The following is a 19,949-nucleotide window of genomic DNA, read 5'->3' as shown; positions in this document are numbered from 1 at the left end:
ACCCAAAGTCCATAGTTTATATTAGGGTTCACTCTTATTGGTATGGTCTATGGTTTTTGGCAAATATATAATGACATGTATCCACATGTATACTCAGTGATTTACTGCCCCCAAAATCATCTGTGCTCCACCTATATTCATCCCCCTCCTCACCCCCAACCCCTTGCAACCACTATCATTTTATTGCCTCCATAGTTTTGCCTTTTCCAGGATGTCATAGAGTTGGAATCCTACAGTATGTAACCTTTTCAGATTAGCTTCTTTCACTTAGTAATATACATTTAAGGTTCCTTCATGTCTTTTCATGCCTTGATTTTCATTTCTTTTTAGTGCTGAATAACATTCCATTGTCTGGATGTATCACAGCTTATTTATCTGTTCACCTACCAAAGGGCATCTTGGTTGCTTCCAAGTTTTGGCAAATATGAATAAAACTGCTATAAACATTCACATGCAGGTTTTTATGTGGATGTAGGTTTTTAACTCTTCAGAAAATCCCAAGAAGTGAGGTTGCTGGATCATATGGTAAGAATATGTTTAATTTTTTAAGAAAGTGGCAACCTGTCTTCCAAAGTAGCCATACCATTTTGCATTCCCACTAGCAATAAATGAGCATTCCTTTTGTTGCACATCCTTGCCAGCATTTGGTGGCGTTAGTGTTTTGGGTGTGTATTGATACCTGATGACATGGTGTGGAACATGTTTTCATGTGCTTATTGCCCCCTGTATATCTTCTTGCTTAGGTTCTTTTCTGTTGAAGTCTTTTGCCCAGTTTTTAATTCAGTAGTCTGTTTTTGATGGGTTTTAAGAGTTCTTTGTATATTTTGAATAACAATCTTTTATGACATATGTCTTTAGCAAATATCTTCTCCCTGTCTGTGGTTTATCTTCTCATTCTCTTTATTTCATTCCTATTTAAGGCAGAATAATATTCCACTGTGGATATACGCCACATTTTGTTTATCCATTCATCCATTGACGATTGTTTCTACCTTTTGCCTATTGTGAGCAGTGCTTTTGTGGGTTTACAAATGTGGGTTTGTAAATATCTCTTCAAGACACTGCTTTCAGTTCTTTTGGGTATATACTTAGGAGTATAATTGCTGTGACATAATTGTTATTCTGTATTTAACTTTTGGAGGGACTACCAAACCTGCCTTGGATCCCTGGAACAAACCTTACTTGGTCACAGTATATATTTCTTTTTATATATTGCTGAATTCTATTTGAAATATTTTGTTAAGGATTTCTGCATCTATTCTCATGAGGCATATTAGTAGTGTGTAGTTTTTTTCTTCTTTGTCCAGTTTTTGTATTAGGCTAATATTGGCTTCATAAAATGAATTAGGAGTTGTCCCCTCCTCTTCTATTTTCTGGAAGAGATTGTTTAGAATTGGCATAATTCTTACTTAAATATTTGGTGGAATTCTCTAATGAAACCATTTGAACCTGGAGGTCTCCTTTTTGGGAGTCTTAAAATTATTTCTTTATTGGTTATGGCTATTAAAATTGTCAGGGTCTCATTATAGTGAGAGAAAAGGAAAGTGGAGTTGTGGAGAAAGAGTAATATTTCTTCAGAATCTATTGTCCACACTAACAGAGGAAGACTTAAGTGCCCCTTATTCCCATCTATCTGTCCTCAGGGTTAGTGGGGAAAATAAACTGCTAGGACTTCAATAAATGAGTCATCCAAGTAGAAGATACCTATTGACCAGTTCTGTGTGCCCTGCAGTATTCCTAATCATTAAAACACCGCATTTGCTCTCTTGCCTTTGATAGCTGTAGTGGATGCTGTCACCATGGTGTTTTTACAAATGGGGTCCTTTAAGACCTGACTGGTGAGCAGAAAGGAGGCCTGGAGACACTACAAGAGCCCAGTCAGACCTGATGCCACCTTTAGTTATAGCCCATCTACAGAGGCTGGGAAGCAAAGTTCCCCTTTTCTGAATTCCCCCAAGGCTGTCTCTGGACTGTAGTGCTCAGAATTCTGGCTCTTAATGGCAAAACTAGCTTCATCAAGACTTATCATTTATGGCTCATCTAGTCAATATAGAGAAATAACAGTTGATGATGGTCCTTGGGGAGTAAAATGTTGCCAAGACTCTTTTCCTGCATGGTCCATGCCCTCCTCCCACTGCAGACTGGTCTATCATTCATGGAGGCTGGTGGAGCATCTGGTGGTGCCTTGCTACCCTGGAGGGATTGTCCCTTTTCCTTCTTTCTCATTGGAACAGCCGTAAGGAAGATGTCTAATTGGTAGGGCTTAGCTCTTATGTTGTATAGTATGGTTGGAATGAACAAAGAAGATCCCACAAGAAGGTCAGGAGCTCTGGGCAGAGCTGACATGACATGGGGTCTATAGCTAGTCATATGTTTTTGAAAGGTTGTCAGTGGCATGTGTTGAAGCTGTGTTTTCTGTTACCCTTCAAATAACCTAAGATGGTTAATGAATAGATCATCATCATAATATTATAAATGATAGTTAATATAGTGTTTTAATGTTAATATATAGGTAATAGCTATATCTATATAATTACTTGGAAATAAATACTTAGTTAATAGCAAATGATAATAATAATAGATTATTGTTGTAATAGCCCTCAAGTATATGGTTACTTAAAGATTTTCTGTACCTATTTATATATGTGAGAAAAATTTGAAGGAAATGACTAGAACATCACAATGCCTTCTGTTCAGTTGTCAATATCCTTTTGTAAATTTAACCGAGAGAACCTTTAGTCCATTTTGACTGTAACATTTAGTGAAACTGCCATCTTTTCTATGGGGCTAATTTAATTTATTTTCACATGAAATTGCTGATTTTCTGGGCTGCTGTTGAGGATAGAGTTGGTATTTTAATTTCAATGCCTATTTACGGAGCTATTTAGAAGGTGTACAAGGCCCTTATTATCCTCGAGGATTTTAAGTCCACTGGAGTGAGTAAAAACAGACAAGTACAACGCTTGAGACTGAGGCTTCACATCTCAAGCATGAAATAGCCCTACTTGTCTAAGATCTGAAAAATATTTGGGTTGAGGGTGGAGAGCTGGGCAGAGCTGGCTTTGTGCTTGGCGGCTGCTGAATGAGATGGAGGATTGGTTGATACCTGTGGTAGGTAGGCAGATGCTTCAAGGCATTCTCCATGCAGTCCACTCCTTACATTTCTGATGGACAAGGCTGCATTATCTGCAGAGACTAATTAGCCTTTAAACTCCTTGGTGGGTGCAGGTGAAGAAGAGAATAATTATGTAACTGTGGTTAAGAAACTGAAGTTTTTTTTTAAAAAGGGCCCATTGATGGTAGCAGGCCCATAAGGGCCATTAATGACGCGTGTGAATGCTTCTATTTCAGGCTTAGGTCATTTTCTTTTTAAAAGGAGCCAGCATTTTGTACAGGACACTGCTTATCTCAGTGTTGAATTCCCCAAAGCACAGACAGTTCATACTAGTTCGACAGGTAGAGTGTGTGAACACCAGCAGGAAATCAGGTGTGGTATGGGCTGGATGTGGGGGGCAGGAGGTAGGGGGGATCTTAGATAAGTAGTCAGCATCTCCTTTCTGGAGACCATATTCATGCTCCTTTTCATAATTTTTGTTCCCTGTGACTCCAGAGCAGAGGTCAGCAAACCTTTTCTGTAAAGGGGCAAATAGTGATATTTTTTATTGACTTTGCAGGCCATTGGTCACTGTCACATATACTCAGCTTGCCATTTTATGAGCATGTCTCTGTTTCAATAAAACTGTATATATGGACACTGGAACTTGGATTTCATATAATTTTCACATCATGAAATATTAGTCTTTTGATTTTTTTTCTAGCCATATAAAAATGTAGAATTATACTTAGCTCACCTGCACAAAAACAGGAGGCAGGCCAGGTTTTGGTCCATTGATGACATAGTTTTCTGACTCCTCTTATATAGTGTTCTAAATTTGAGGGCTGTTTACTTATTTATCACATGGTTATATAGCACTTAGTATGTGCCATGCACTGTTATAAATACTTTATAGATGTGAGCTAATTTTATCCTTACAATAATCCCATGAGTGTGATACTGTTTACCCCATTTTGCAGATGTGTGAATTGAGGCACACAGTGGTTACCTGGGTCACACAGGTATTAAACAACAGAACTTCAGAATACCTATTTGTAGTTACCATGATATGCAGCCTCTTTTGAAGAATTTATTGTTACTGGCTTTCAAGCCGAAAGGAATTTTAGAAATGAATCCATCCCTACTACATCTCCATGTTGTAGACTCATTTGTATACCCCAGCTTCATACCCTTTCTCATTGAAATTTGTGACTCAGTAAAATTATGGGTAACTACTTAACCTGCACTTTCAGCATCTCATATGACTGCCTAAAAGCCTAGTCTTAAACCCCACTGATCCCAAGGGTAATCTGTCTGCATAGGCCACACACTTAACTCTTCACTTATTGTTTTATTAATGTTCATTGTGAGCTCCTTGAAAGTAGGAGAAATAGTATTAAAATGTTTTCCATCAAAGAGAAATCTATTCTGGGCATATCTTTTGATTTCTTGGGAACACTTATCTCAGATTACTCCCAACTCAGATTTTGCCCTGATGCTTAACCTGCTTGAATAAGCAGCTGGTTGAATCTTGAGCCCCTGCCTGCCTGTGATAGGAAACAGAATTTGTGGTGTCATGCTACAGTATCCTTGCTGATCCAAAGATACCAGTAGTGCAGGGCTGGGAATGGAAGGTTTCCCAGTCTTTCCAAGGAAGAAAATAGGAAGCTGTATGTGAGTGAGTGAGTGAGTGAGTGAGTGAGTGAGTGAGTGAGTGAGTGAGTGAGTGTGTGTGTGTGTGTGAAAGCAAGTCAGAACTTAAGTAGACACTGAGATGCTCAGGATCTCTGGTACAGAGGTTCCTGTGCCACAGGGATTCTGCAGAATTATTGCAAGGGACCCTCAAATCCACATGTGCACCAATCTGTAGGCCAGATAAATGACCTTTTTTACATGTGTATATACTTGTCAAATGTATGTGGATATACTGTCATGATAAAAAAAAAAGCTTTATTGAATTTATGTTAAGCTACTGTTATCAACACAACTACTACCTATTGAGAAACCTGATGCAATTAAAGCTTCTTATTGACAGATGAAGAAACTGAGGCTCATGGGTAAAGGAAAGATATTCTCCTGGGTCATAAAGAAAGGGAGCAACTGGCCTGAAAGCTGACATAGTTTGTTTGTACCATATGACTTGTGCTCTCTGTCTCCCCTAGGGTGGGCAAGTATTTTGACCTTTAATGCTGTGCTGTATTTCTTAAATATTGTCTAATGGAGTGATTGATTGCAGTAACGTTTACCAGTATTTATAGTGCTTCTCTTGAGAATCTCAAATTTTTTTTACAATATTCCTCACCATACCTCCAGAAGTAGTATAGTAGTCTGTATTTCAACATGGAAACTTGAAGCATGGTAAAATTGGACAACTTCTTATGTCTGTTGTAGAGCTGGCTCTAAATTCAAGAGTTTTCATCTCTGGACCAGGGTTCTGTTCACCAGATCAAACTTGTGAGGATTTTAGTCATTTGTATCTTAGTTGTCTAAGGCTGTTGCTGTCAGCTGAGTGCAACAAAAACTTCTTTTTAATTCTGCTAATTGCCTGACACTTGCTAGGTCTTCTCACATGTATTATGTATTACTTAATTTAATAAAACCAATATTGCAATTCTGAGGCCCCTCTTAGAAAAAGCTTAATAGCTTCAATCTGTTCCAAAGCCTATCCATTCAGCCATTCATTCATCTGTTCGCCATCGTGGAGCATCTTTGTCAGGTTTGCCATGTGCCCTTGAGTCATGACCAAGCTGGGACAAATCAGCACAGATCCATCCCTCCACGCAAGACCCAGGATTTGGCAGCAACATCAGGTTGGTCTGCACAGGACACTTCCCCCCACCGAAACTTAAGGAATTTGGAGTGACCTGGTGATTTGGTCAAATGGCATTCATATCAGCTGTTCTCATAACACCTTTATATTTGATCTTCTTGAAAACTCTAGAGAAGTCAGATGAATAGGAGTACTCTCATTTCATAAGAAGTTGGGGAGCCAGACTTGTCAGATGTAGTAACTTAGCTGTTGAGGGCCTCTAACCTCAGTGTTTATGCCACACTGCCTGCCTGCTGGCGTTGTATACCACCACTGCTCCTATACTCTTTTCTGCCTCCAGACATCTCCCTGCTTCTTTTCACATTTCCTTTCTTCCTTTCTGTACTTTCCTTCTCTGTCTCCTTTGCAGGTGCATTCTCTACTAGGTGATCATTCGATGTTGAAGTTCCTCCAGGCTGTTTTACACCCATTTCCCACTCTGAGCTCTCCTTGTGAGAACCCTCCTAGTGATCTCTTCCTTGTCTCTACAATGTTGACACCAGAAAGCATCAGTTGAGCCTAGACTTACCTTTTTTGTGTTTCAGACTTATCTGTTGACTTCCTATGTAGTATCTCTGGATGTCTTGCAGGTACTCCATGTCAACTCATCCAAAACTGGACTGTTTTCTACCTCCAACCTGGCCCTTCCTTCTCTGTCATTTCTGATCTAAGTGAATGGCACTTCCTGTTCATGCTGTACTTGAATAAAGTGGCCTTATCAACTTGGAGATCCTTCCTTAGTACTGTTCCTGGTTTCCTAACACTCTTAAAGTTAGATGTAGAATTCCTGAGTGCTCTGTCTACTTATCCAGCTTTGTATCACATCACTTTTCATATATGTACTTGAATCGTGTAGGCCACTTTGATTTTTAACATATATTAAAGAAATAGCATCTTCATTATTTTTGAAACCAACGATAATGGTTTTAAATATATTGGTTGCAACACATGTGCATCTAAGTTACCCATTGACTTTTAGAACACAATCTGCCTCCCCTTCATGTAACTCCACTAGTTCTTTTAATTTTCCAAACAAAACTATTGACAGGTATTAAAGTTACAGGGACCTAATAAGAAAAACAATATGGAGGAACCCTGTAGGCAAGCAGGAATGCTTCAGTCTATCTCCAGATCATATTATACTGATCCCCTGCTCAGGAAGAGGTGCTGTATCTACTCTGTAGAAGCCAGGTGACATGAGGGCTGAGTCTCTGCTGTACCTTTAGTAGAAGTGATATGGGCTAATTTTATTTATTTATTTTTCTTAGAAGCAAATCTAGTAGTGGTGTGTGTACCTAGGAAGTCCTGTGATTGCCCCTAATTTGCTTTGCAGGTCATAGTCATATATCATTCCACAGTGGTTAAGTGGTTGGTGCTGATACATGCACTTAATGAGTGTTAGTTTAAGCACAGGCACTAGGTGTGTGTTGTGTACACAAGAGACCTTGTGTGCTGATCCAGCCTAGGCAGCTTCCTCATGTGTTCGTGAGTTTAGGTCTTTAGTTCAGTGTTTCATTACACCATAGATTCATTTCTTTCCTTCTGTCCTATCCTGGACTTTGAACCTGGCTCTTCCCAATACTTTAAATGTACTCTCTGATTCCATTGTATTGGTAATATTTTATGATTATTGTACATACTGCTTTACAGATGGGCAGGGCAAAATCTGATTAAAGATAAGGATGTATTCCATATAGCCTAAACTTTTCGACCGACCAATTCTTACTGGGTTTTTTTCTTAATTCTGTTACACTAGTTCACATTCCTTTGCCACCTAAGAGATTGGGAAGAAGCGAGATCTGAAGTAACAGAATGTAATTGAAGATCAGTGGAGAAAGTGGGCCTGTGTAGGTCAAGATGTTAAAATAGGGAACACTTGTCTTCCTATAGAAGACATAGTTTACAATATTAGGTTTAGTAGTAAAAGAACATTTTGATTTCCCATTTGCTTTATCTCTTTTTAAAATGAACTCTTTACTTTGAGATAATTGTAGATTTGCATGCAGTTATAAGAAATAACAGTGAGACCCCATGTACCCCTTGCCCAGTTTACCCTTGTGGTAGTATCTTGCAGAACTATAGTATATATCACAACTAAGATATCGACGTTTATACAATCTATTGATCTTACTCAGATTTCCCGTTTTACTCTTATTCATTTGTATGCATGTGTGTATTTAATTCTGTATAATTTTATTGTGTGTGTAGGGTTTTTATTTTTAATTTAAAAAATTTCTCAACTATATGAGAGGTTGAGCTGGGAGGAAGTGTGTTATTTTCTGCGTCACTCTCTAACTCCATTGGTAAACAACTCAAGCATAATTCCTCTTTCACATAATAGCCACTTAGCTTTTGGGCAAGTTGTTTTTAAATCTTGTTTCCTCTTCTGTAAAATGGAATTCACAGCAGCTACTCAATGCAGAGGGTTGCTATAAGGATTGAAATGAAAAAAATTGCATGCTGAATACTTAGCAAAAGGAGGTCTAAAGTGGTATTTTTTTAACTGAGATTACAAATATGGGTATTTGGGTTTTTTTAAGTTTTTCACAAAAGTGTAGTATCTCAAATTGTAGAACTGGATGGCCCCTTAATTTTTTTTAAGGTATCATTGATATACACTCTTACAAAGGTTTCACAAGAAAAACAATGTGGTCATTACATTCACCCTTATTATCAAGTCCCCTCCCCATACCCCATTGCAGTCACTGTCCATCAGTGTAGTAAGATGCCATAGAGTCCCTATTTGTCTTCTCTGAGCTACACTGTCTTCCCTATGACCCCACACACACCATGTGCACCAATTATGATACCCCACAATCCCCTTCTCCCTTCCTTCCCACCCACCTTCCCCCACCCCTCCCTTTTGGTAACCACTGGTCCCTTCTTGGAGTCTGTGAGTTGGCTGCTATTTTGTTCCTTCAATTTTGCTTCGTTGTTATACTCCACAATGAGGGAAATCATTTGGTACTTGTCTTTCTTCTCCTGGCTTATTTCACTGAGCATAATACCCTCTAGCTCCATCCATGTTGTTGCAAATGGTAGGATTTGTTTCTTATGGCTGAATAGTATTCCATTGTGTATATGTACCACATCTTCTTTATCCATTCATCTACTGATGGATACTTAGGTTGCTTCCATTTCTTGGCTATTGTAAATAGTGCTGTGATAAACATAGGGGTACATATATCTTTTTGAATCTGAGAACTTGTTTTCTTTGGGAAAATTCCTAGGAGAAGAGTTCCCAGGTCAAATGGTATTTCTATTTTTAGTTTTTTGAGGAACCTCCATATTGTTTTCCACAGTGGTTTAACTAGTTTACATTCCCACCAGCAGTGTAGGAGGGTTCCCCTTTCTCCCCATCCTCGCCAACATTTGTTGTCCCTAGTCTTTTCGATGTTGGCCATCCTAACTGATATGAGGTGATATTTTGGTTTTAATTTGCATTTCCTTATAATTAGCAATGTGGAGCATCTTATCATGTGCCTGCTGGCCATCTGAATTTCTTCTCTGGAGAAGTGTCTGTTCATATCCTCCACCCATTTTTTTAATAGGGTTATTTGCTTTTTGGGTGTTGAGGTGTGTGAATTCTTTATATATTTTGAATGTTAACCCCTTGTCAGATATGTCATTTACAAATATATTCTCCCATACTGTAGGATGCCTTTTTGTTCTGCTGATGGTGTCCCCCTTAATAGTTTTAAAACCAGTGAAAGACTCCCCTAAAATTATTAGGTGACAGGCTTTTATTCTTTATGATAAACTAACGTGAGACTTCCTGTAACTTCTAGATCTGCCTTCATCCATGTGATGGCCTTTCTAGGATTTCAGGACAACTATTGTGTCCCCCCTAAATTATCTTTTCCAAACTATCCTTTAGCCATTCCTCATGTTAAAAAACAAAATTCATCCATATAATTTGCTTTATTCAACAATTCATGAATCTGGCAGCATCCCATCTAGCAAGTAGAGGGATTCTCTGAGGAATTATACAGAATGGAAGGTTTTTATAGGAGGGAGAGTAGGGCAAGAACTAATTAGCAAAAGAAAAGGGATTGTTTCAGGCAATGTCACTTTCCCTTAGGGGGAAGAGTAGGGTAGGGGGTCTTATGATGCAGATCACCTCCCCAGGGCTGATGAGGAAATTTCATCTTGACTATTTAAAGGCCACATTCCTGCGATAGGTTGAAACTATAATTAAATCTTAGTTGCGGGGAGCAAGTGATTCAATTCTGGGCTTATTTTTCTTTTTTAAACACTCATAAGATGTAGCTTTTAGACCCTTTCCCATCTTGGTCTCCTTTTTCTAGATAAAGACAAATTTGTTCTTAACAGAACACAGAATTCAGATATAATCTAGCTAGCATAATTCCAAGATAGACCTGCCTTCTCTTTAGCTGAGCTTTTTGGGAAACTAGGTCACCCAGTTCATACACATACAGCTTGTTCTTTTGTCTTCTTTTTACTTTCTAGATGAAAAATAAATGAATAGCAGTTTAACACAGGAAATAAACACATATTTTAATCACCATTCCCTCCCATAATCCCATTAAAGTTACAGTAAAAGGGAGAAAAAAGATCAGCAAATGAGAGATCAATGGAGGCACTCAGTGTATCTGATGAATATAGTGGGTCAGAGGAACTGAAAGTGCCTGCTAAGGGGAGAAACTAAGAAGAAAGAGGATTTATAATGCAGAATCCTGGAATAGCTCCAGTTTTAGAGAAACCAAAACTCAAAACAGGAAGATTAGTTGAAGGTCTGTGTGAAAGCAAGCAAATGTCTACAACTCCTCCCCAACTCTCTCAGGAAACAGAAGTTTTACTCTTAGATATTGAATCAAAGACACACCAAACATAGAAGGGCTGGAATATGGAACAAAACTGAAAATAAGGGCTTGAATACAAAATTCTAGATAATGAATGGTTAGGGCCAGCTCACTCTCTCACTCAGTTTCCAGAGTATCTGTAGCAGGCATTGCCATGCAAGAGATCAGAAGAACCTTCCCTGATAAAATTTGCCCCAGAGAGAAAGTCCTAAAGATACTACCTCTTGGAGTCCCCAATAAAATGGCAGCTTCTTGCCTGATTACTCTAATGTGAAGTCCACAAGTTGACAGACCTAGCCTCCATACACAGAGCTTTCAAACAGTTTCTGGAAGTGTGAGCAGATAGCCAAGTGTAAGGAAGCATATAAAGAAAGCCTCTAACATAAGAAACAGATACCAGAACAAACGTGGGAGAAAAGAACTCAGAGGAAACAGAGCAGGGAGAAGGAGGAGATTTAACTATAATATCTTTTTTCTTTTCACTTTTTTTAAACTATAATGTCTTGAGAGAGATCAGAGAAACATTGCATTCATGAAAGATGAAAAAATTATTTAAAAGGAGAAAAAGGGAACCCTCAGAAAACAAGAAAGGCCACTTGGAAATTAAAATATGATAGTATAAAAAGTTACAAAGTAGAAATATTGAAAGATATAGTTGAAGAAAATTCCTGGAAGATAGACCAAATCGAAGACATGAAAAATAGAGAACAGATTAAAAAAATTAGAAGATTATTACAAGAGGCCCAATACCCAACTAATGGAAATTGAGAAAGAGAAAAAATAGATGCTAGAGAGGAGGAAATTATCAAAGAAATGGTATGAAAAGATCTTCCCAGAATGAAAATAATGTCCATAGGTTGATAAGCACAATGAATGAAAGAAAACAACACTAAGTCACAGCTCTGAGATTTTAGAACTCTGAAAGTAAAGAAAAAGTCCTAAAAACTCCTAGAGAGAGGAGTGACACACTCAAAGTTAGTATTAAAAAATGGCATTAGGTTTTTTTAAAGCAACAAACTGGAATAGCAAAACAATACCTTCAAAATTCTGACAAAAAATTCCAACTTAGAATTTTATAACCAGCTAAACTATCACCTACACTTAAGGATAATGAAGACATTTTCAGACATATTATACATACGTGCTATGATACTGTGATATAATAAGAAATGTGTGTTTTGTCTTTGTTCTTAGTTCCTATCACAGAGCACCTAAACCTTGTAATTTCCTGAGTTGTAGGAGTGATAAGAGCATTTTTTGTTATATTCGGTCTCTGTTCCCAGTTCCTGACATAGAATTTCTAAAACCCTTGGTATTTTCTGAGTGGTAGGGGTGAGAGGAGTAATCAGTGATATCTTGAGCTTATGCTAATGAGACAACCCTTTGTGGGCCCCTCAATAGCTTCAGGATGGGGATGGTTGCCAAAGGAACCAACCATGTGATTAGAGGGTTGGACCTTTCATCCAAACCCTCTAATCAATTGAATCAATTACCAGTGACCAATAATGTAATCAATTGTGCCTTGCAGTGGAACCTCCATAGAAACCCTGAGCAGTGGGATTTGGAAAGCTTCCAGGTTGGAGAATGTATCTTCATGCTGGAAGGGTGGCATACCCTAATTCCATGGATTTATAAGCTTCTTTGCTTGGGACTTTTCCAGACCTTGCCCTGTGTACGTCTTAAGCTGGGTTTTTTTTGTATCTTTATAGCATCCTTTATAATAAACCATTAATAGTAAGTGAACTGTTTCCCCTGACCAGAGGAGGGGGTTGTGGAGAACCTCCCCACCCTCAGCTTTCTAAGCTGATTCATCAAAAGTATAAGTGGCCTAGATTGGCATTTCAAGCAGGGGCAGTCTTCTGGGACTCAACCCTTAACCAGTGGGGTATGCACTATCTCTAGATAGTTAGGGTCAGACTTAAATTAAATGTGGGATACCAGTTTGTGTCTCGAGAGTTGGGGAATTGGTTGATGTGAGAAAAAAAAACCTACATATTTTATCAGAAGTGCTATGAGTAAAAACAATTTATAGTACACTCTTTTTTAGAAAGCTCTACTGGAAGACGCTTTTCACCAGACACAGAAATAAATAAGAAAGAGGAGTAAATGGGATCCAAGAAATAGGGATTCCAATATAGATGAAGTGAAACAAATTTCTAGAAGGACAGAGATCCAGTAGGAATGTCTCAAGAACAAACTGATAGGGTACAAGATTGAACATATTATTAAGAGTTTTATACTCTTATTATTTCCAGGGAAAATTTTAATTATGCAAACAGGAAATGTAATCATAGCATACATTATGGTTGGCTACACATAATATTTGTATATATCTAATAATGCGACTCTTAACCAAAATTTGACATAATCATATTGGAAAGAGAGAGAGGATAAGTAGAGTGGTATATGAGGAGAGTGTCAGAATGAAATCCTAATTTTCCATCATAACTATTATATTACCTAGTTACATTTTACCTTTTGCTGTCTAACAAATTACTCCAAAACTCAGGGACTTCAAATAATGAATATTTATCTCTCATTTCTGTGGGTCAGGAATTAAGAAGCAGCTTAGGGATTTCTCATGAGGTTGCAGTCCACTGTCACCTTGGGCTGCAGTCATCTGAAAGCTTCACTGGGGCTGGAGGATCTTCTTCCAAGCTCACGCAGGTAGGTGTAGGAGAAGGCCTTGGTTCCTCTGCATGTGGACCTCTCCTCAGGATGTATTGATACGTGGCTTCCCCAAGAGCAAGTGATCCAGGAGAGACAATCAAAGGAATCTGTAGTGCCTTTTAGGAGCTAACCTTGAATGTGATATGCCATCATCACTTCTGCTATATTCTGTCAGTCACACAGACCAACCCTGAGACATTGTGGGAGGCAACTGCACAAGTGTGTTAATACTAGGAGGCAGGGATCACTGGGAGCTATCTCCAGACTGACTACCAAGTCACAACTGAAAGTGAAAGTTTAAGAAGTAGTACTATAGGCATGTTACTTAGAAAGGTGGAGATAAACACCAAAAGAAAGAGGTCACCCTTGGGAGCAGGAATAAGGGAACCAAAAACTGCTGGTTTTCATCAGAAGCCTTGTAGAACAATTTCAAGAAATATTTGTATGTATTACTGTAATTTATTTTAATTATGAAAAACCCCCAAAACATGCAGCCTTTAAATGTCTCCAACACCAGTACTCAGGCAACATATGGATTATATGAGAAACTCATAGAATCTGAGTCTGGTAAGGCTCTTTGGTATTTGGAAGATTGTATGTGTGATCCTGAAGAACAGTTTACAAATAATGATCCTAAAGTTGGGTGAAAAAGAGGACACAGTGACCGAACCTGAGCTAGAATTTTTGAATAAATGTGACACAAAGAGATGAGCATCAGGTAATGAGGTGCTCTGACATTTCACTAATGTGGAGCTTGGTGAAGGAAAAAAAAAAAACTTTTCCTCATTCTAATGAGTAGAAAGTTCTTCAGTGGATATGTTTCTTTGGCTTGGAACTATAAATGGCAAAGCTTTTTAAAGGATTCTCCTTGTGGCGGATAATTGGAAAGTACTTGATGGAACTGTCCAGGCCAAGGATATTTCGGTGAGGGTTTGGTACGAATATGTGAGTCTGTCCCTGTGTGATCTGTGTACCACACAGAGCACCAGCCAGTCCGCAGCACCAGTTCCAGCTGGCTGCCACAGGGTCATGTTCCTAAGAGGAACTCAGACTCCTTGTGGTCTTCCACAGCCTTGATGGTGTCCCAGGACCCCCCAACATTTGTGCCCATGATGCCTGTTTTGTCCTTGATACCCACATGTGCTCCCTATTCAAGTCTGGTCTCCTTTCTCCTCATCTCTTCCTGTCACTATGTATTTACTCTTCTTGAGGAACCCACTGTTAGGAGCTCCAGGATTCCTGTCTGTTCCATCTGGGTTCTAATAAAACTGGGATCAGGATGAAGCATCAAAGAAATCAGATCTTTGAGTTGGTGGGTCAGTTGGGAAGGATGCAGTGAAAATGGCCATATAAGTAAAAACTACCACTCAGTGCATTCAGGCTTACATTTTTCAACAATTTAAATACCTCATTAAAATGTATTGTTTACATTCTTCTACTAGAACTGGGTATATCGAATTTAAAATACTTCAGGGTCTCTGTGTCAAGCCTTGGCTATCTTGCCCTTGGATGTCTTTAGTACCATTCCAGTGGGCAGAGGGTTAAGCTGTGGAAGGGGCAGATTGGTTTTTCTATTTGCATTCCTCAGTATCTGTCTTTGTATTTTACTTTGCCCACAGATTGGGGACCACAAATTCAGTGCTCACCGGATCGTCTTAGCAGCCTCAATCCCGTACTTCCACGCTATGTTTACAAATGACATGATGGAGTGCAAGCAGGATGAGATTGTAATGCAAGGAATGGACCCAAGGTACTAATTCCTCCGTTAGGTTTCACCGGCTGCTTTCCAGGTGCTGCTGCAGCCTTGTGCTGGGCGCCATTTGAGGGCCTGCCTGGGCCGCAGTATCTAGCACAGCTCCCCACACATAATAGGTGACTAGTAAACAACTTGGAACCACAGCCAGTGGCCTGAGACAGGGTTGAAATGAGTGTTTTGATGTGTTTTTGCTCTATTAGAGTAACACAGTTAATGAGAACTAGAGTCCAAGATACTTTTTAAAGCTAGGACTGGATACAGAGGTGGTGGTATATGATTCTCTGCACTTTGCTGTGCTGTTTTAGCTGGCAGAACAGTTTTTTTTTAATTTAATTTTTAATTAGTTTGTGTTATAAATTAATAGTTGCACATTCTTGCTTATATATACAGAGATATTTGATAAAAGGAAAACTTATAAATATTTTTTTTTGAGAGGGCATCTCTCATATTTATTGATCAAATGGTTGTTAACAACAATAAAATTCAGTATAGGAGGGTCAATGCTCAATGTACAATCATTAATCCATCTCAAGCCTAATTCTCGTCAGTCTCCAATCTTCTGAAGCATAACAAACAAGTTCTTACATGGTGAATGAATTCTTACATAGTGAATAAATTCTTACATGGTGAACAGTACAAGGGCATTCATCACAGAAACTTTCGGTTTTGATCACGCATTATGACCTATAAACAATCAGGTCAAATATGAATATTCGTTTGATTTTTGTACTTGATTTATATGTTGATCCCACATTTCTCCCTTTATTATTATTATTATTTTTATTTTTAATAAAATGCTGAAGTGGTAGGTAGATGCAAGATAAAGGTAGAAAACATAGTTTAGTGCTGTAAGAGGGCAAATGTAGATGATCAGATGATCAGGTGTGTGCCTATGGACTATGTATTAATCCAAGCTAGACAAGGGCAGCAAAACATCCACTGATGCAGAAGATTTCTCTCAAAGCAGGGGGGGGTGAGGTTCTGAGCCTCACCTCTGTTGATCCCCAAATTCTCCCCTGATGGCCCCCCTGCGACTGTGCCTGTCTTAGGTTGTTCCTCCCTTGAGGAATCTTACCCGTCTCTGGCTAACCAGTCATCTTCCGGGGCCATACAGGGAAATGTAAAGTTGGTAAGTGAGAGAGAAGCCATATTGTTTGAAAAGGTTAGCTTTTTACTTCTTTGCAGATTTATGCCCTGTGGCTTCTATGCCCAGCACTTGTCTCGAGGTATCTTTACCACCTGGAGGAATTATGATATTCAGTAAATTCGATATGAGGCACGAATTCTATTTAAGGGTTGTAATTAGGAAGGAAGAAGAAAAGCTATAGAGGTAGCATATGGAAGGAAACATGGGAGGATTGATTATTTCTTTGACATATCTTCTTGTAGAGTGCCTTAAGTATGTATAGGTTTTAAACTACTAACTAATTTGCACACACATATTAACATAATAGGAATACGGTGACATAAACAAAGCAAATCTATAATTACCATCCATCTCCAGTGAAGCCAAGAAAACCATTTAGGCACCCTAGGCATTTGTGAAAATTTATCTATGATATGATGGATATTGTCCAACTGTACTTAAACAGTCTGAGAAAAATCAGACAAATTAAAGCAGCCCTTTTCTGGGATCTGTTCACATCCCATATGTTCTTTTAACTGTAGATAGTCTATAGTCATGAGATTTTGGAGTGCTACAACTTGCACCCCTCCCAACTCCTGGTTGAGTTCCAACAGTACAGATCCGGTCAAATTCGTTGTCTCACTGTATGCACATGCCAGCCTAGACATCTCCCTCCTCATTCCTATGGCAAGCCCAGGAGACGGTGGGCTGGATGCAGCCACAACCGCAGCATCGTCCGGATCCCTGTGGAGGCTTTTTGATGATCATCCCCCGGCACAAGTCCTCCAGAGAGTGCTGATGCAGGAAGCTCCTCCTCATATCGTATCTTAGTTCATTTTCTGGGTATCCAAGCTAGGCCTTGATCTTCTGCATAGAAACAAACAGACCCTTTGCCCACACTTTGACATGCCCTCTATACCACTGTGCAGAACTCATTGGAGGTCAGCACACAGTAACTGCTTTTTTTTTTTTTTTTATTAAGAGAAAGGAATATTATCAGAAAAGAGTACCTCCATAGCTGATCATCTGACACCCTTTAAGTGATCAACATTAAGGATATTTAAAGCATGCGTTGATCTTTGATTTACCAATAATTTTATCCTATCATGGAGTAATCCCCCTTTTCTTTCTTTCTTTCTTTTTTTTTTTTTAATTTTTAATCTACACTTACATGAAGAATACTATGTTTACTATGCTCTCCCCTATATCAGGTCCCCCCTAACAACCACATTACGGTTACTGTCCATCAGCTTAGCAAAATGTTGTAGAGTCACTACTTGTCCTCTCTGTGTTGTGCAGCCCACCCTCCCCTTTCTCCCTCCCCCCCATGCATGCTAATCTTAATACCCCCCTTCTCCCCACCTCCTTATCCCTCCCTGCCCACCCATCCTCCCCAGTTCCTTTCCCTTTGGTACCTGTTAGTCCATTTTTGGGTTCTGTAATTCCGCTGCTGTTTTGTTCCTTCAGTTTTTCCTTTGCAGAACAGTTTTTCAAAGTGTCTTTGTTTGTTACCCTTTTCACTGGTCTAGGGCAGTGTTGTACATTAGAAGTTTCTGCAACAATGGAAGTGTTCTGCTTGTACCCTGTACCCTCAAGAATGGTAGTCACTAGTCACATGTAGCTGTTGAGCACTTGAAATGTGACTGGGGGGACTAAGGAACTATATTTTCAATTTTATTTAATTTTGATCAGATTTAATTTTAAATAGCCAGGTGTGGCTTATGTCTGTAGTATGGGACAATGCAGGTGCTGGCAGAAATTGTGGTTATTTGAAGCCCAAGGAGGTCAAGCACAAAGGTTCCCTTGTCTAATTGTCTTTCAGTTCCAAGACAGCTCTCTATAACGAAGAACTATTGGCTCTGAATGTCAGTAGTGCCAAGGCTGAGAAATTTTCCCTTCAGTGAATTTTAGGGGTAGGAGGCAGTACCATATCTCTGAAATCACATCATTTAGGCACTTGCTTGAAGTCATCCTTACACCTAGTGTCACTACTTCCTCTTCATGGAAATACTTACCTGAAGACTTTAAACATAATCCATAGTATGGCTTTTTGTACCTTGAAAGGAAATAGGCACGTTTATGTGACTTAAAAGATTTTGCTGCAAGTCTGTGAACTAAGGCTGTGTGTTTATAACCCAGGCTGTATCCAAGAGTCCACTGCATACCCACTCTGTATCTGGCATTGTTCTGGATTGGGACATACCAGCAAACAAGATACATAGGTGACTCAGAGCAATGACATTTTCATGGGGGTAGAGAAAATAAACAAACCAGTGACTCTAAAACAGTAGCCAATAACTCATCATTTGTTGCCTAACTTCTTAATCTCACAATGTGAAAATGAGGTGGAAAGATGCTAGGAAACCCTGGTACCCTCTGGATGACTGAAGGTGATCTGCCCCCGTACACGGAGAGGGTTTATATATCCACTGCAGGGAAGAAAGCTCCAACCAGCTACTCATAAGGAAGGATGGAAGTGGGTCTCCAAGGGCGTTGTACACTTTTGCCTGGGGTCTGTATGGGAAGGAGCAGTGCCAGTCACCATGCACACACCATTCAGGTGCTTCAGTTAACAGAGGGAGGCTAAGCACCTGTGATGTGTGCTGCTGTAGGCCCTAAGCTATAGCATGGAGAAAACAGAAAGCACTTCATACATGCCAGCTTTCTAGTAGTGGGGATCTGGCAATAAACAAATACATGCATGCTGTGGCTGGGGAGTGAAAGTAGTGTGAGAAAAGTAAAGCAGAGTAAAGGCTAGCAAATGATGGTAGGGGTCTGTGCTATTTCAAGGTGAGCAGGGAAGGCCTCTGTGATAAGGTGACATTTAAGCAGAGACCTTAACTGAAGTGAGGGAGTGAGTCATCTGAGGGAAGAGCCCTCCAAAGAGCGGGGGCAGCCAGTGCAAAGGCTCCGAGGCAGAGTGTGATCCATATCTTGGATTAGAGGGAGGCAGGAGAGTGGAAGGTGATGGTCTGAGAGATGGAGAGGGGCCAGACCACATACAGCCCGATAGAATTTGGATTTCATTCTCAGTGTGAGTTAGAAGGCAGAAAAATAATCTCATCCTGGAAATTTGTCCCAATGAAGAAGAATACATTCCATCTTGTCAAATCACTATGTACACATTTGAAACCAATATAATATTGCATATCAGCTATATGTCAGTTTAAAAAAAGGAAAAAAATCCAGAAACATTATTTGTAATGGTAATAAGATGTTAATAGCTATTATACTTAGCAAGAAGAGATATAAATTATAGCTTACTTACATACTATGTAGCATATATTAAAAACAATAAACATGAAGGCAGTGTGGTGCAGTGGAAAAGAATTTCATTAGTATTATAGGATTATATACATATAATTTATGCATGAAGGCAAATAGGGAGTGAAAATGAACCCAGAAAAAAGACCATCGTTGACTTATTAAGTAGTGTGATTTGGGGTAACTGCTTTCTCTTTTAGAATTTTCTGTACTGAAATTACTTGAGCATAAAGACAACTTAAGAAATAGAGTGAGTCCTTGGCTATGATGAAGTAATTATCCCATTCAGATGGATTCTCAAAGAGCATAAGCTAAATGGATTTTAGAATGGGGCCCATCCATTCCCTGGTAGTAATGTCAGCCCACTTAGGGCCTGAGTCTTACTTAGGCCAAGATCCTCTAAAAAG

General features: G+C 39.2%; 1 protein-coding gene across 5 annotated transcripts in view; it reads left to right on the top strand.

Annotated features, from left to right (window-relative positions):
* Positions 1-19,949, top strand: part of KLHL18 (kelch like family member 18) — a 57,430-nt gene that overhangs the window by 17,621 nt on the left and 19,860 nt on the right. For 2 of the 5 annotated variants that reach the window (XM_037005339.2, XM_037005338.2), the window contains exons 2-3: positions 13,280-13,393; positions 15,016-15,146. The exons of 1 other annotated variant lie outside the window; for it this stretch is intronic. In XM_037005339.2, the coding sequence (XP_036861234.1) occupies positions 13,280-13,393; positions 15,016-15,146 (245 nt within the window). The remainder of the gene's footprint in view (positions 1-13,279; positions 13,394-15,015; positions 15,147-19,949) is intronic. 2 more of the 5 variants (XM_017641311.3, XM_017641310.3) reach the window with 1 other exon arrangement.

This window comes from Manis javanica, chromosome 3, assembly GCF_040802235.1.
Source record: "Manis javanica isolate MJ-LG chromosome 3, MJ_LKY, whole genome shotgun sequence".
NCBI classification, from domain to species: domain Eukaryota; kingdom Metazoa; phylum Chordata; class Mammalia; order Pholidota; family Manidae; genus Manis; species Manis javanica.
The sequence above is the reverse complement of the archived record's forward strand: the minus strand, read 5'-3'. Positions and strand labels throughout refer to the sequence as shown.